Here is a 15650-nt window from a genome sequence, read left to right as displayed (position 1 = left end):
CAGCCCCTCCTGCACTAACTACCAGGAGCCCAAAGGGCTGGCATTCTCTTGTTATCTATGTTCGCCTTGAACTTCCAGGGCCAGGGTGCAAGGAAGATGGAAAGCACTAGGAGGCGCTCGTCTCCCAGACTGGGGGCGCTCCTGGTCGCACTTCTCCTACCCTAAGTGTCCTGTCCTTCTGTCTCTATTTAAACTTCTCTTATCTACCAGTTGTCCCAAGACAACGCTATAAAGTAATGTGGATTGCCTGATTGGTATTGAAAACAGTAGGCACTGGAATTGGGATTTGATTCGAGTTATTTTTATGTTTTTACTAGCATCCCGTTCTTGTGCAAACGATTCAGCACCCCTCACCCTTAGAATCTCTCATTATCCTGGTAGGTAATACCCCATCAGGAATCTTAGCGAGACTGGCTGTCTGCAATAGAAGAAACACAGCTGTCACTCAGAGGTATCCCTCCAGCTTCTGTTGGTAACTTATCTCTCCCATCTTCCACCTTACGCAGGAAATACTGGTCATCGGGTAGGCTCCAGAATGTTTCCAGAAGAATCCAGGTGTGCCATTTCTATTTCAGCTGGGAAGGACATGCGGAAGCCCAACTCCCCGCTGCTTTGAAGGCTTCAACTGTGATGTCCGGGCAAAACCAGTTTCCGATTCAATAGATACGAGGAAATGCTGGGCAAATGAGTGCACAGATGAGAGGTTCTGAGAGCATCGCTTAGGGAAGTATCCGTTTATCCTCATAGAAAACACTGTCATCCTCAGGGTGAGCAAAACAGATTTCATAGTCAGGGGGTGGAGTATTAGGCTCCATTTTGGGGGCCACTCTCAAGCTTTGCAGATCAGGAGCTGTGGACACAACTCGTGGTCCCCTAAGTCGAAGAGCTCTTCCAGGGTTTCCTCTGGGAGTCATTGTTCCCTCTGAGCCCACTCGCCTTTTCAGACTGTCTGTGCTGGGCCTCTCTGGTTGGCTAGGCTGTGCACCCTCAACTCCTGGGGATATTATGATACTGCTGTAAGGGGGTGGTTGCTCCAGCTCTTGGAGGTGGCGTTGTGATTGTGAATCCATCACCACTACGGCCTGTTCATAGGTTGGCACCTCAAAGGCTTCATTGTCACTGCGGGAGGAGAAATATGGGTCATTAGTGGCTGCCTGAAAGAAGTCCCCCTTTTTCTGTTCCACTCTTGGAAAAGACCTCTCTATTGTCTGCTGACCATTGCTCTTAATGATACCAGTGACAGGAAAGCAGAGTCTATGTTTAAGAAAGGATGGGCACAGAGGGAACAAGGGCCTAGGGTGTCTTCTCATCATCCTGCCCATGTCCCATTAACTTACTGTGCATTGCCTGAGGCCTCTGGATTCTCAGTCTGCCTTGAGCTTGGCATTGATTGGAGGCACCGTTCCATCACACAGGCCAGGAGGCAGGCGATAAAGCAGAAGCCAGCCAAGCAGAGAAAGAAGTAAGAAACAGGGGCGACATTAGGCTGGATGACCAGTAAAGCCAGCCCCAGGAGGAGGGAGGCACTGCTCAGGAAGAGAAATGGCTGCTTCAGTTTTCCCAACAGCTGCCTTGGCACCATGGCCCCTCCCAGGGCACCTGCAGAAAGACACACAGTTGTGTGTTAGCTAGTGATTGGCACTACTGCAGCAGTGTCAGACCCCAAAGTAAAAATATTATGCTCCTTTATTTGGGTTCCCAGGGATGAATTCAGTCTGAAACAAACAGACCTTCAGGGCCTCTGGTGGCTTCATTATTGTCTCTAGGTTATTGGTATGGAAAGCTGGGAAATTAGTTCACTTCCGATTCTCAACCCTAAGGTGAGTTTACTATTCCGTGTCACCTCCTACATTCTTTGCTCGCTCTCTCTTCCCTGAAGTCTCTCTTTTAGATCCCAACTACACCATATAGGACCCAGGGCTAACCACCTTGCCTGTGGCCTCAGTGCACACAGGAATCTCTGGAATCCATATGCTGAATCAAGCTTTGCTTTTTCCTGTTCTAGTCAGACCTCTATTCTTTTCTTCCTAGACATAGGGCCCCCAATATTGACCCTGATGAAGATACGGAGAGTACTAATCACTTACCTGTCAGCCTGAAAGTTTGCTGTCAGCCACAGTTGAATCAGCCCATGCTCTGGATGGAGGAAAATGTGAACCCAGACACAACAAGGCCACAAGGACACCAACTAAGCGAGGAAGAATCTTAGGAAGGCCTAGGGCAACCACCAGAAGTCCTAATGACTTTTCTACACACCACGTAGTCCTGACCTAAGCCTCCTCCCCTAAATCACAGATCTCAGATTTCAAGCTCCCTGCCAGCACAGAGGCTGGAAGGGACACCTTTTCTCTGAAAAAACAGCAACAGTCAATCACGAGACAGCTCACACCAGACAAACACCCTGCCAATTTCCTGAACTCAGTGCAGCAAGAACTCGCAGACCCTCTCCGCCCACACCAACCCGACTAGCACGGCCTGTGCCCCGCCCCTTGTAGAGGTCCCAGGAGCTCTGGCTCACCTGTCTCCCAGGGACGCCGAAAACTCAGGGCAGACCTGGAACATAGGGGCAGAAGGCGGAGCCCACTTGCCCCACCCTCTCTTCTGCCCTAATCCTTCCTTCAAACCTAGTCTTTCTCCACCCCTTTCGCCCAAGACTGACCTCCTGTTACTGCTCCACCTCAGTTTCCACTGTAAAGTCCTGTCCCCTCCCGCTCCCAATGGTCTTTGTACTTAAGACTGCAGTTGGAATTAGTCTTTTCCTCGTCCCACTCACTCAAAGCATCTTGGGTGTTAGTCACAATCCTAAGCACAAAGTACTTTCTGATTTGTTTTGTACAGGTCTTTCCTGAAAGACTGGAGCAGAGACCGTGGCGTACTCACACTGTTGGGTATAGAAGGAGCCATGGCCGAAATTGGAGTGGCATATCATGTCTCTGCTGCGCTGTCTGTGGATTCTTTGTCTCAGGAAGCACTGGAGGTGTGCCCTTGCTTCCCAGCAGACTTTTCACAATTCCTACTTCTAGATGAAACCTGCTTTGGAGTCTGCACTGCTTAACCACCCTGTTCCATTCTCTGCCCCAGCTTTTACCGGATTATATAGTGTTTAACGTTTATTTACTGTTCTTTTACTTTGAGCATTTCAAGAAAAGTGATTCTTTTCAACGTTGGTCGAATCCCTGAAAAAAGTGAATCTCGACACTGGGTAGCTCCATAACCTTAAGTTTATGCTCTGATCAGGAGCTAGCCCCTTCATTGCACCCTGTGGCTCCTGTAGCTGTTCTAATGCTCTATTTGTGCTTTTGGGCTGTGAGGAAGTGTGACAGAGGGAGAGGATCTGCTGTGTCCCTGTGCAGTCTATTCCCTCACCCAAACAAACCCAATGGAGCTAGAGACTGGGATACAAATATAATCTAGGGTTTTTAGGAACAGTTGGGTGGGGGGGCTAGACAAGACTGATAGGAGAAGCAGAGAGAGATAGGGGGAGGGGAATTAGAATGGATATGAACATGAGAATGAGCATATCTGAGTAATGGTAGGACTTCCTAGGGAGCCTCTGTCCAAGATTGCTCTGGAGGAAAGGATGGGGCATCATGGCAGACTATAGTACCCATATGAGGGGTAGCTTGGTATAGTGTAAGAAGTGGGGCAGGAAGGACAACCTGTCGTAGTTTTGCTTGTACTCAGTATTTCATTTGTTTGTACCAGTTTCCTTACTATTCAGTTCATATGGAGAAAGTATGGCTGGAATTCAAGTTTAAAGCCTCAGGTAATACTCCAACAGAAGGAAGTTGTTGAGGAGTCCTTGTTATACTTAGCAAGTTATCTTAAGGTGTGAGTTTGGAGACGGAAAGGAATGAGGTAAAAGGCAAAGGGCCTGAGGGTGTGGGTGGGAGTGTTGACATCATATGGTCTGGGCTGTGTTCCTGATGGGGAAGTTGAGACCTCTACAGCATAAGGCCCTTGGTTGCCAGAGGAGGCTGTAACCTTAAGATCTGCTAACTGTGAGAAGCACTAAATGTAAATCTGCGAGTCTGGACAGTCTGTAGTTTGTGATCTTTAATTCAGTAATCCAGTACTTTAAAATCAATTGCATTAGTTTCAAAAAGTTATAAACTATTTAAAAAGTAAAGGAAACATGATCATTAATTATCTCGATATCATTTAAAAGTTTTGTAATTCTAGGCTGTTCACAAACTAGACCATACCCTGGTTCATACTAGTGTACACTCATCACTTTGCAGCTTTAAAACATGTTAGAAATTAGGTCGCATATATTTTACTCAATGATAAAAGTCTTTACTACAGTAATTTCTAGTTGGGGATCAAACTCAGGCCTTTGCGCATGCTAAGCTAACACACTGATTTATAGATCCTCAGCCCCACTAAGTTATTCGTAACATCTATGAAACATATTATAGAGCAGATAGGCTGCAATTCTGTTAACATACTGAAAGGTGGCTATGTAGGGTTAAGAGTTAATGAGACAGCCTCCTTATTCACTTTGATCATTAAAAATTATGCTAGAGGAGATAGCAAGGAGGCTAGAGATTGCCAGGGCCAGAGTAAGGGAGGGAGGAGCAGAGGAGCAATTGTTATTGTTTTTTGTTGTGGTGTTTGTTTTGTTTTTTTCAAGACAGGATTTTACTATGTAGCCCTGGCCGTCCTAGAACTCACTCTGTAGACCAGGCTGGCATCGAATTCAGAGATTTACCTGCCTCTGCCTCCCATGTGCTGGACTTAAAGGCTGATGCCACCACTGACCGACTTGTTATTTATATTGTGGTTTTTGTACAGTAATATACACATTCCAGTATTAGATGGTGGTGGTGAATTGTGTGTTTCAAAGATTACACAGTTCGATGAACATCTTTTTTTTTTTTTTCTCTGTAGACCAGGCTGGCCTCGAACTCAGAAATCCGCCTACTTCTGCCTCCCAAGTGCTGGGATTAAAGGCATGCACCACCACTGCCCGGCTGTGATGACCATCTTCTTATGTGTACTTTCTCTTCATTTTTATGAATTGAATGATGAATTCTGAGAAATGGATAAGCTCTAAGTAAGTTTATATTAAGAGACAAACAGATAGGAAAGTTTTTATTGCCCTGTGTTCTTTCTTTTCCTTAGCTTTGTATCCATATTAGTTATGGCTGTGATGAGATATCAGGTAAATCAGTCTAAGGGAGGCAAACTTTATTTTGACTAAGGGATTAAGAGAATAAGGTCACTTGCATTGGGATGATGTGGTAGCCGAGCATGCGCATATCTGGGTGGATCAGAAGCAGAGAAAGAGGAATGCCCTTGTTCACCTAGCTTTCTGCTTACCCTCCTCCAATTTTCATTCTGTCTGGAACCCCAGCTCATGTGATGGGGCTGCCTACAGTCAGAGCAGGTCTTCCCTCTCAGTTAGTCCTCTCTGGAAATACCCTTAAACACACCTAAGATGTGCCCCACTAATGTTTTAAACCCAGTCAAGCTGACAAAATTCACCATCAGAGCCCTTGACTGATCTTTCTGAGTTCCAGTTATTCCCTGAGCCCATTAGTCCCACGTCATCTTAGAGAGCTTGGTTAGGGTTCCTAGAGCTGTGATAAACACCAGGATAAAAAGTACAGCTTGGGGAGGAAGTGTTTATTATATCTTACAATTCCATCGGGTCACACTCCATTACTGAAGACAGTCAGGGCAGGAACTCAAGGTAGGAACTGAAACAGAACCATGGGAGGAGGGCAGCTGGCTGGCTTGTTCCTTCTGCATTGCTTGCCTTGCATTCTTATACAACCAGAACCCCCTGCCCAAGTGTGGCACTGCCCACAGTGAGCTGGACTTTGAAGGATATGTCTTGTCCCTAGACCCTGCCCTTATCTTTCTTTCTGTTTCGTGGGCACCACAAGGTGAACATCCTCCTCTGACAGATGCTTGGTTGCCTTTGCTCCGTCAAAGCAATCATAAACCAACAACAAACCTTTAAGTTAATTATTCCTTGCATATTTTATTATAGTGTGAGAAGGTTGACTCAGGTTGACTCACACATCCTAGATATATAACTTTGCATAGAAATAATTGAGTGGTCCTAAATGAGACCTTGTTTTTAAAAACTGTTTTGTTTGGTCCTTGGTCACAAGCCTGTTGGGTAAGGCTCATTATCATTTTTATTCTCCAGAGGATCCAGCTGGTTCAGATAAAGTGAATGAGTTAGAACCAAAAAGACCTTGACCTGTTAATTCAGTAGTGCTTTCTTCTTCGTTAATCCCTTACTTCCTCAGAGCTGTAAATCCTCCAATATAGAATGTAATACCTGATCTCACCCTCAAAAGCAAGGCTTACTGTTGCACAACATTCACTAGAAAAGAATGGCTCGGGCAGTGGGGTTTAGGCAGCCAGTCTAACGCACGCATTCACCAAGCCACCAAAGGCTTTAATGAAATTTGAGAACTTGATTACAGTTGTTGCCCAGTAACAACAGAAGACTTAGTCTAAGGATGGCACTGTGTTTATTACAAATGTTAACAGAGGTGGAGAGAGACCAACATATAGCCAGGAGTGGAAGCACAGGCCTGCAGTCTCTAGCATTCCACAGCCTGAAGTAGGAGACTTCATGAGTTCCAGGCCAGCCTGGGTGACTCAGTAAGATACTGTATTGAAAAGAAAAGTAAACAAACAAACAAATAGCAGATAGCTGCTGAATGAGTTGCATGTCCAGGCATCTCTAAATACGAGCAAGCAGAAGGCATCAGGGTTAAGTATGCAGTTTTGAGATTGACAAACCTAGTTTCAAATCTCAATTATGTCACATAAGGAGACTTACAGGGTGCTGGGTGGAGTCACAAAGCATCCGTTTCTAATCTACAAATTTTGGAAAAAAAAAAAAAAACCTCTGCTTATCAGTGCTTTCTGACCCTGTGCGGCCCTCTGATTTGGTTAACTGTAGCCAAAGCCAGACTTGAATGTACTGGGTGGGTCTGTGTGAGGCCAGCAGAGGGCACCATCTTGTCGCTAGAACCTGATTTCATGAGGGAGCACTTGTTTACACTGTACAGAGCCCCATGCTAACCTCCCGGGGGGACCTACCTAGAGAATTAACAGGTTTGATTTTGGTCTCCAGAGTTCTTTCATGTGGGCTGAATGATAAAACAAATGAATTAAAAAATGATAAATGATGGTCACATCAATGTGCATGTTAATGAATCAAAAATCCCTTCCACTAAAATACAGTGTTTCAGTTCATTAAACAGTCAATATTTATGGTGTACTACTTATAGTTAAGAGAATTATAGTAAAAAGGACTCTTTCTACCTCCAAACCTCACTCAATCCCAGTACCTCTCCCTGAAGATGATCAGTTGGCCCAACCGAAGACCATGAACAGATAAAAACTGTCCTGAATGCATTCAGAAGCCTGCCATTTAATACTGATTTACATTTTGCTTTTTCCATGTAACTGTACATTGGATATTGTTTCTTATCAGTGTGAATACACCATTTTATTATTAAATATTAGAAATAGAGAAAGAAATTTATAACTAATACATATACCACAAGTTTTTACAATCAGCACTCTACTGTACTTGCTTTATCACACAGATATCCATTTTGTCCAAATTTTTATTTTATTCATTTTCTCAATGCACCTTAGGTTTTGGTACAGTTCATAGGGACCGCAGACATCAATATACATCTGCCTAAATACCTCAGCATTAATAAAATAGAGTTCAGTGTTTAGAAGTTCTTTGTTTCTCCCATGAAACAGGAGGCTAGTCCTTGACTTTTGACAGGTATACACCTGGAAAACCAAGTGTCAATTCAAATTCAAATCACTACTCTCCCTTAGAAAGTACCTTCCAATCACTTCCCAGTCAATTAAATAGGCATGCATTATTTTCTTTCCATCTTTTAAAATGTCAACATATTATAGCATAAGCCACAAATGTATAATTTGATTATTTTAAGGGAACTATTCATTTGATCAATGACTTTCCAAATGATAATCATTTAGAATGCATTTAAGATTTAACAATCAATATCATTTTACATCTGTCCTTATTTGTATTTGTAAATAAGACAAATTCCAGTCTCTCTGTAATTTATTCATATTAAAAATGTGGACATGGGGTGTCTAATGCAGTACATAGCAGCTCTGCCCTGAGCATCTTGCTTCAGCCTTCAAGTGTTGGCATTCTAGGTATGAGCTTTCAAAATGAAGTTTGTGGTAGGTATAGCCAAAAAAGTTTCAGCACTTCTATCCTGATTCGAAGAGGTGCCTGCTCCTTCACACACCAAGGAAGTGTTAGCAAACTTAGAGTCAACAAATGTTTTATCTTACACTTGTTATGCTTACGCTGTAAGGTGTATGTAACAGCTCACATTCTGTTGTGGAAGGATGGGTAGTTCTAAAGCAGGGTATAGAATGGTAAGTGCTGGAAGGAAGGTATAGTGGGCTACTGTGAGTCAGAGGAGGAACTGAGTGCTGGAAAGGGTGGAGACTGGGACTCGGCAAAGAGGGATTGCTCACATTTCTTTCATGGGTGTATTAGTTACTAGCATGGAGTAGGAAATAAATAATTGCTTTGTCATTTGATGGTAATTAGTGGATAGCAGTTGATCTAATAACTCATGATCTTCTAATCTCTTGATTTTCCCTCCTCCTATTTCTACATTTTTTTTTTTGAGACAGGGTTTCTCTACGTAGTCCTAGCTGTCCTGGTACAATGCTTTGTTATATGTATACACTGTGGAAAGATTGCAGTGAGTTAATTAACATCACCTATGTAAAGATTTAATATAAATTTCTTTTGCAACTTGGAAATAAATCTAGTCATCATATCATGCAAGAGGTTTTGAAAAGACATTCTTACCTCCAGTAGGTAGGCATAGGCCCCAGCTGAGGGATGGGGCCACCCATCCATCTCAAAATTTTTAACCCAGAATTGTTACTGTCCAAAAAAAAAAAAAGAAAGAAAGAAAAGGAACAGGAACAAAAAATAGAACTGAGACTGAATGAAAGGCCATCCTGAGACTGCTCCACCTAGAAATCTATCCCATCTGCAGACACCAACCCCCCACACTATTGTTGATGCCAAAAAGCACTTGCTGACAGGAGCCTGGTATGGTAGTTTCCTGAGAGGCTCTACCAGCACTTGACTAATACAGATGCAGATACTCACAGACAACCATTGGACTGAGCCCGGGACCCCAATGAAAGAGTTAGGGGAAGGACTGATGGAACTGAAGGAGATGCCAACCCCATAGGAAGAACCATATCAGCTACCTGGACCACCCAGAGCTCCCAGGGACTAAATCACCAACCAAAGAGTATATATGGAAGGAGTATATATGTAGCAGAGGATGGTTTTATCTGACATTAATGGGAAGGGAGGCCCTTGGTCCTGTGGAGGCTTGATGCCCCAACATAGGGGGATGCTGGAGTGGTAAGGTGTGATTGGTTGAGTGGGTGTAGGAGTACCCTCATAGAGGCAAAGTGGAGGGGGCAAAGGGGGATGGGATGAGGGATTTCTGGAGGGGAAACCGGGAAGGGGGATATCATTTGAAGTGTAAACAAATAAAATGATTAATTAAAATAAACTTTGTAGCCTTTGTTCAATATCTTCCCAGCATCTTCCTCACCTCTACTGGGTCCTGCTATAACTACTATTCTACTACACAGAAGACTGACATTCAGACTCTTCTTTGTACTTCTTATTGTTTTCCTTCCCCATCCACCCATCCATCTTCTCTCCTTTCTTTCTATCAGTTTCATACTATACAGGCCAGGGACGCCTCAAACTGACAATATTGTTGCCCCTAGCCTCTCAGCTGTTGGGAATACAGTTGTATACCAAAACACCCAGCTCGACTTTTAACTTATCCCTGAGAACATGCAGTACTCTTATCTAGTGATATTTAGAATCACTTAGAGAGACTGGCCTCTGAGCATGTTTGTGAAGAGATTATTTTGATTAGGTTGAGATGGGAAGACTTGGCCACTGTGGGTGCCACAATTCCCTAGGCTGTGATCCTGGATTGAATCAAAGGGAAAAAAAGTGAGCTGAGCATGAGCATTCATTTCTCTTTTCTTTCTGAATATGGACAAAAAGTAACTAGCTGTTTCAGGCTTCAACTGCCCTGACTTCTCGATCAGATTGAACTGAACCTCAAATGGTGAGTCAAAATAAACCATTCCTTTCTTAGGCTGCTTTTGTCAGGATATTTTATCACAGCAACAGGGTGTTTGTTTGTTTGTTTGTTTGTTTAAGAGTCCATGGCTCCTGGGCCACTATGTGTCTTAACAGTTCCTGAGAAACCAAGGCACTCCCTCAGGCAGTGAAATGTTCAGACCACCTTGAGTTTCTATGTATGCTCCTGTAGAAGAAAGCGTGGAAGCTTGACAAGAAAATTGATCTTAGACATTAATCTTGTGTACCCTGCATAGCTTTCAAATGTCACTGTATCCTGGCAAATACAACTAACTATATAGATCCTGGTGTTTGCCACTATATTTTGTTTTGATAAGGGTATAAAATCTGATGGCCTACGTCTTGCTGTGACTCCTATAGACCGAGTATGGTTTAATTTCTCACAGGTTATATCAGGTAACCTTGGCCCAGTAAGTAAGCACAGGCACTTACAGTGAAGGATTTTACAAACTGACATTTCTTCATATTTTCATCTGTTTAAGACCATATTAAATTATTCTGTTGTGGTATTTAATATATAAACTACTGCTATACATAAAGTATGTTTTGTTTTTGTTTTGGTTTTTTGGTTTTTTGGAGACAGGGTTTCCCTGTGTAGCCCTGGCTGTACTGGAACTCACTCTGTAGACCAGGCTAGCCTCGAACTCTCGAACTCAGAGATCCGCCGGCCTCTGCCTCCCAAGTGCTGGGATTAAAGGCGTGAGCCACCACCGCCTGGCTAAAGTATGTTTTTAAAATGGAAATTACATTTATACTTTATGTTTGTGTGAGGGCCTGTGTGTGCCCCGGAGCATGTTGTGTGTGGGGGGTGGAGTGGTTCAGAAGACAACTGTTAAGAGGAGATTTTCTCTTTTCACTGTGAGGGTTCTAGGTATTGAGCTCAGGTCATCAGACTTGGCAGTTTGTACTTTTCCCACTAGGCATCTCACTGGCCCTAGCCAGTTTTTGGATGAGAAGACAATGCAGAGACATGTATGATTATTCCTAAAACTCTACACTCACTATTGTCTGGGCAGCTCTAAAGTAAACAAAGCTACTCATTGTTTAATTTTGCCTTATGTTTGCAAACATTGGAAATCTTCTTTTTTTTTTTTTTTTTTTTTTTTTATGCGAACCACATGTACTAAAGATGCCTTTGAGCCGGGCGGTGGTGGCGCACGCCTTTAATCCCAGCACTTGGGAGGCAGAGGCAGGCGGATTTCTGAGTCTGGTCTACAGAGTAAGTTCCAGGACAGCCAGGGCTACACAGAGAAACCCTGTCTCAAAAAAAACAAAAACAAAAACAAAAACAAAAACAAAAACACACCTTTGTAGAATAGTCCATCTAAGATGTACTTCTGGTTCTATGTAACAGTGAACCTGGGTGAAGATGATTGTAGATCTCAGAAGATGCAAAGAGTACAGACAAGAAGAGAAAGGAAAGGAAAATGAAAGGAGGTAACAGGGTATCCAGGGGAAAATGAGATAGAAAATGAGAAAGCCAGAGGGAGCAAGCAAAGGGAAGCTGGCAAAAAGGCTTAGCCTGATCTAAAGCTGCGACCCTGGTTCCAATCAGATGTCCAAGTGTGGGCTCCAAGTCAAAACAGTCTTCTCACAGAAGTTAGTATGATATCAAAATGGAGAAATGGGATACACAGAAGTGGGGATTTAGGCAAATACATGGCTGAGATCAGTGTGCAGAAGCTGAAGATACTTAGGAGGTAGCAGACATAATAGGAGGCTGTGCACAGAGGCTCACTGTGTTCTCAAGATTTCAGAATTATGAAAGATTAAACAAAGTCTGAAGTTCGCAGCAAGGCCAGAGACTACCTTGCTCTGGTTCTGAACTCAGATCACTTATCTGAGCACAGTTGGATGTTTTCCTGGTACCCTCTACCATTCACAGTTAGGATCTCAGTCCTACTTCTCTCCTAGTGGCCCTGGTTGGTCAGAGACAAGGACCAACCCCAAGCTGATGTGTTGCTGCTAAGTCTCCTGAGCTTAGTTTCCTGCCTTTGATAAACAAGAGGAAAGGGAAACTCTTTCCAGCACCTACCCCACTGTGGCCCCAGTGTGCTTGGGGGAGCAAGGAGGGCTGTGAATACAGAAACAGCTCTTGTCCAATCTCTGGCTCTTGTCCAATCTCTAGAGTGGGCAGCATGTGATCACAGGATCATGGTACCCCAACATCACTCAGGCAGACACAGACCCAGAAATGACTTGTCTAGCAGCATCAGGTTTATTTTTATGGGTATGAAGAACTTAAGGCTTTTCAAAAGGCACTTGTGAGGCACAGAAGTAAAGGCAGCCACAGCTAAAGGTGGCCTCTTGCTCCAGCTCCCAGGGCCACAGAAAACTGCTTCATCAGATGGAGAAATCAAAGGTTACTTTCTAAGGCAATCTTAAAGTCTGCCATTCAGGGTTGGAGGCGCAGGGCCCATCCGCTTCTCTCCTAGATAGAGAAAAATCACAGATGTCTATACATGGTTATAAGACAGGGTAGCAGTGGGACACGGTCCTAAGGGGACCCAGGACCTTCTAGGACCTGCTTGGCTTCAAGGTCTAGAAGGCTTCCTTCTCCCCTATGGGGAGACTTCTGAACTCCATTCAACCTTGATCAGAACCAAGTAAATGTAAGGCTTCTTGTTGCTGTTTTGCTCATGTGATGTAATGGGTGTTGGGCTGGGATCAAAAGGTCAAGGGAATGAAAATCTGAACTTACCTAGCAGGTAAGCTAGCAACTCCATGCGGTCAGACCCAAATAGCATGTAGGTTTTACCATCCACGTGGGCAACAGTGGTGGGCAGCCCAAAGGCCTAGAGAGAAGAGAGTATAGGAAGGATGGTGATAGAGCAGGTGCCTACAGGACTGATACACAGAACAAAGCAAATAAAAGCTCTGCTAAGAGATTCGTTGGCCTCAGCATCTTCTAAGCTTTACCTATGTGCCATATAGATTCTTGTTTTTAAAAACCACCATCCTTTCTTTCCTTGACTAGGCTCAGGGGGAGGGACTTGATGAGGGGCTTAGGAGAGCTAGGGAGGCCACATGATGAGGAGAAGGGAGCTAACAGCCATGAACATTCACAGCCATGCAACATGACTTCTCTCTCTCTAGACAGGGGTTGGGGAATACTCATGGAGTTGCTCACCCCGTATTTGCAGGCTGCCTCAGTGGTCTCCCTGAGCCTGTTCTTCACCGGTTCTGTGGTGATCTTCTCCAGAAAGTGTTGGGCTTGTGCTGTGGACATTCCTGCCTTCTCTGCTGCCTGGGAAGACAAGGAAGAGCATGCAGCTGAGACTTCATTGTGGGGGTGGAAGAAGAACCTATTTTTTTCCTTTGCTGTTCTTAAATTTTCCTGGAAAGACCTTGCCCCAACTGCAAGTAACTGGTTATCTAGCCTAGTCAAGACACGTTGTCTCCTTTTCCCAAAGTCTGGAGATAAGTGGAAAAGTCAGGGGGCACAAAGAAGTCATAGTCACAGAAACCTCAGCAGAGAACATCTCAGAGGCCAGCCAGCCTCAATTTTCCATTTCACAGTGAGGACAGAGCATACAACAGCCATTTTATACTTGCTTAGAGGCACAGAGTTTGTAAATAAATGCCATATCCCTAGAATTCAAGCACGGAGTGCTTTTTTCCCCTGTGCCTCAGAATTCCTAACAGTCTGGGGGTAGGTTCTGAGTCCTGTAGAATTTCTTGAAGATTTTTGGAAGGAGTCATGTCTCCAGCTACTTGCTTGGCTTGCACAAAATGAGAGGGCTTCTGACTAGGATGCACTTTAAAATTTAGATTTAGCTTTGTTTCAGCCTGGAATCTCCTGAGGAGATATTCAAAGTCCCAGTGTGAAGGCCATTCTGATGACATCAACCTTTTTTGAAGGTCACACGTGGCACTCATGGCTATGTCAGTGTACAGCCCAGGTTTGGAAGCAACAACTTGACCTATTATAGCCACTGTCCCTAATAGTTACATGAGAGAGTTGTTGAGAAACAGGGGAAATGGATAAACCCACTGAATTAAAACCATTTGCTAGATATTAAGTAAACACAGACTAAATACACATAACACACACACACACACACACACATAAACAGACACATATTTTTAGAAACTTGATACAGACATAAGAGGAAAATGGAGCCATTCTTTGCACATCTAACTTAGGAGTGATTTGATGTCTCACATATTAAGAGAGTATGTGTCAATTATCATTTGTATACAGGAGAAAAAGATCATTTTTAGTTTCTTGGCTTCATTCCAAAGAACTTTTGAAGGCCTCTCCCTGTCTGGCCTGCATCCCATGTTTTGAGCACCCCATGTTTCATTGATTTCTCCTTGAGCATCTGTTTAATTCTCACTTGTCAGTTATCTTTGTGTCTGGGTAAAGACTTCTGCTTTGTAACAGGCATACATTAGTGAAGCCTGTGTGGGGAATCCCTGGAGGCTTGAGAACAGAAGGCTCCATCCTTTCCTCTCTAGGGGTCTCCCATGGTCCTCCCTGTCCCACACTGACTTACTTCACTGTTTTCATCAAACTCATTTTATTCATATGCTATCCACAGTAGACGTTGTGTTGGTCTGGCTGGGGATTGAACTCAGGGACTCAAGCAGATTAATCATGGCCTGCAATTAACTCTATAACTGAGGTACAATCGTAGCCCACAGAACATTCTTCAAAGACTCCTCTTCATTTCAACTTTATAGTAACCTGTCCCTCAGACACTAACTTTCTTTCTAAATCGTTAAGAACCTTTTTTTGTTCTCAGATTCCCTGTGACAATAGTAGGGTAGTGGGGTCCAGACACTCACAGCCAGAATGTTCTGGGACTCCGTGATATCTTCATCCTAAGAAGAAGAGAACATTTAGCCAGAAGGAAACAGGAAAGAAACAGGTTTGACAGCAGGATCCTGTTTCTGGAAATTGCCTTGGGCAAGGTCAGAATGTGATCTAGCTCCCTGTCCCTTCCCTCCAGGATTCAGAGGTTAGCCCTTACTTGAGACCACAAACACATCCATAGTTCTCTTGACACCTTCTCCAGCATCTCTGGCTGCTCCATGTTCACAGCAGTGAGGAAGCGCATGGCTTTTACACTTCCTGTGGGGCACAGGCAATAGAGCTAAGATTCCTATTGCTTGTGTCTTGATAGAGGACCAACTCATCTTTACTTCATACATGTCCCCAAGGTCAGTCACCTGAAGTCTTTAGTCCAATCCCAGATTTTCATAATGGATTTACTACCCTTCTCAGTCATTGTTTCTGCCCACTTCTCACTTTTGCCTCGATCATGTCCATAGAAACATGTTTTACTTCTTGATATCTTTATAAAGCCACAGGCTGGTTTTACCTTCACTAGTTTCTCCAATGCTTTGGACACTCTTCACTTTATTTATTTATTTATTTATTTATTTATTTATTTATTCATTTATTTACTTATCTATCTATCTATCTATCTATCTATCTATCTATCTATCTATCTAT

The 15650-nt window shown here is 43.6% G+C and overlaps 2 protein-coding genes across 2 annotated transcripts in view; both read right to left on the bottom strand.

Moving 5' to 3' along the window:
• Nucleotides 1-279: 279 nt before the first annotated feature.
• Tmem139 (transmembrane protein 139) lies at nucleotides 280-2569 on the bottom strand. The gene is made up of 3 exons (XM_028776381.1): nucleotides 2519-2569; nucleotides 1338-1599; nucleotides 280-1119 (listed from the first exon to the last, which is right to left on the bottom strand). The coding sequence occupies exons 2-3, from the start codon at nucleotides 1580-1582 to the stop codon at nucleotides 720-722; spliced, it is 645 nt and encodes a 214-aa protein (XP_028632214.1). The 5' UTR covers nucleotides 1583-1599; nucleotides 2519-2569; the 3' UTR covers nucleotides 280-719.
• Nucleotides 2570-12384: 9815 nt separating this feature from the next.
• The window catches only part of Gstk1 (glutathione S-transferase kappa 1), a 4515-nt gene continuing 1249 nt past the window's right edge, over nucleotides 12385-15650 (bottom strand). Inside the window, exons 4-8 of the mRNA XM_028776403.1 lie at nucleotides 15166-15266; nucleotides 14981-15016; nucleotides 13320-13436; nucleotides 12891-12984; nucleotides 12385-12620 (exon numbers count right to left, since the gene is read on the bottom strand). Of these exons, the coding sequence (XP_028632236.1) occupies nucleotides 12571-12620; nucleotides 12891-12984; nucleotides 13320-13436; nucleotides 14981-15016; nucleotides 15166-15266 (398 nt within the window). The 3' untranslated portion in view covers nucleotides 12385-12570. The remainder of the gene's footprint in view (nucleotides 12621-12890; nucleotides 12985-13319; nucleotides 13437-14980; nucleotides 15017-15165; nucleotides 15267-15650) is intronic.

This window comes from Grammomys surdaster, unplaced genomic scaffold, assembly GCF_004785775.1.
Source record: "Grammomys surdaster isolate TR1022 unplaced genomic scaffold, NIH_TR_1.0 269, whole genome shotgun sequence".
Taxonomy (NCBI): Eukaryota; Metazoa; Chordata; class Mammalia; order Rodentia; family Muridae; genus Grammomys; species Grammomys surdaster.
The sequence above is the reverse complement of the archived record's forward strand: the minus strand, read 5'-3'. Positions and strand labels throughout refer to the sequence as shown.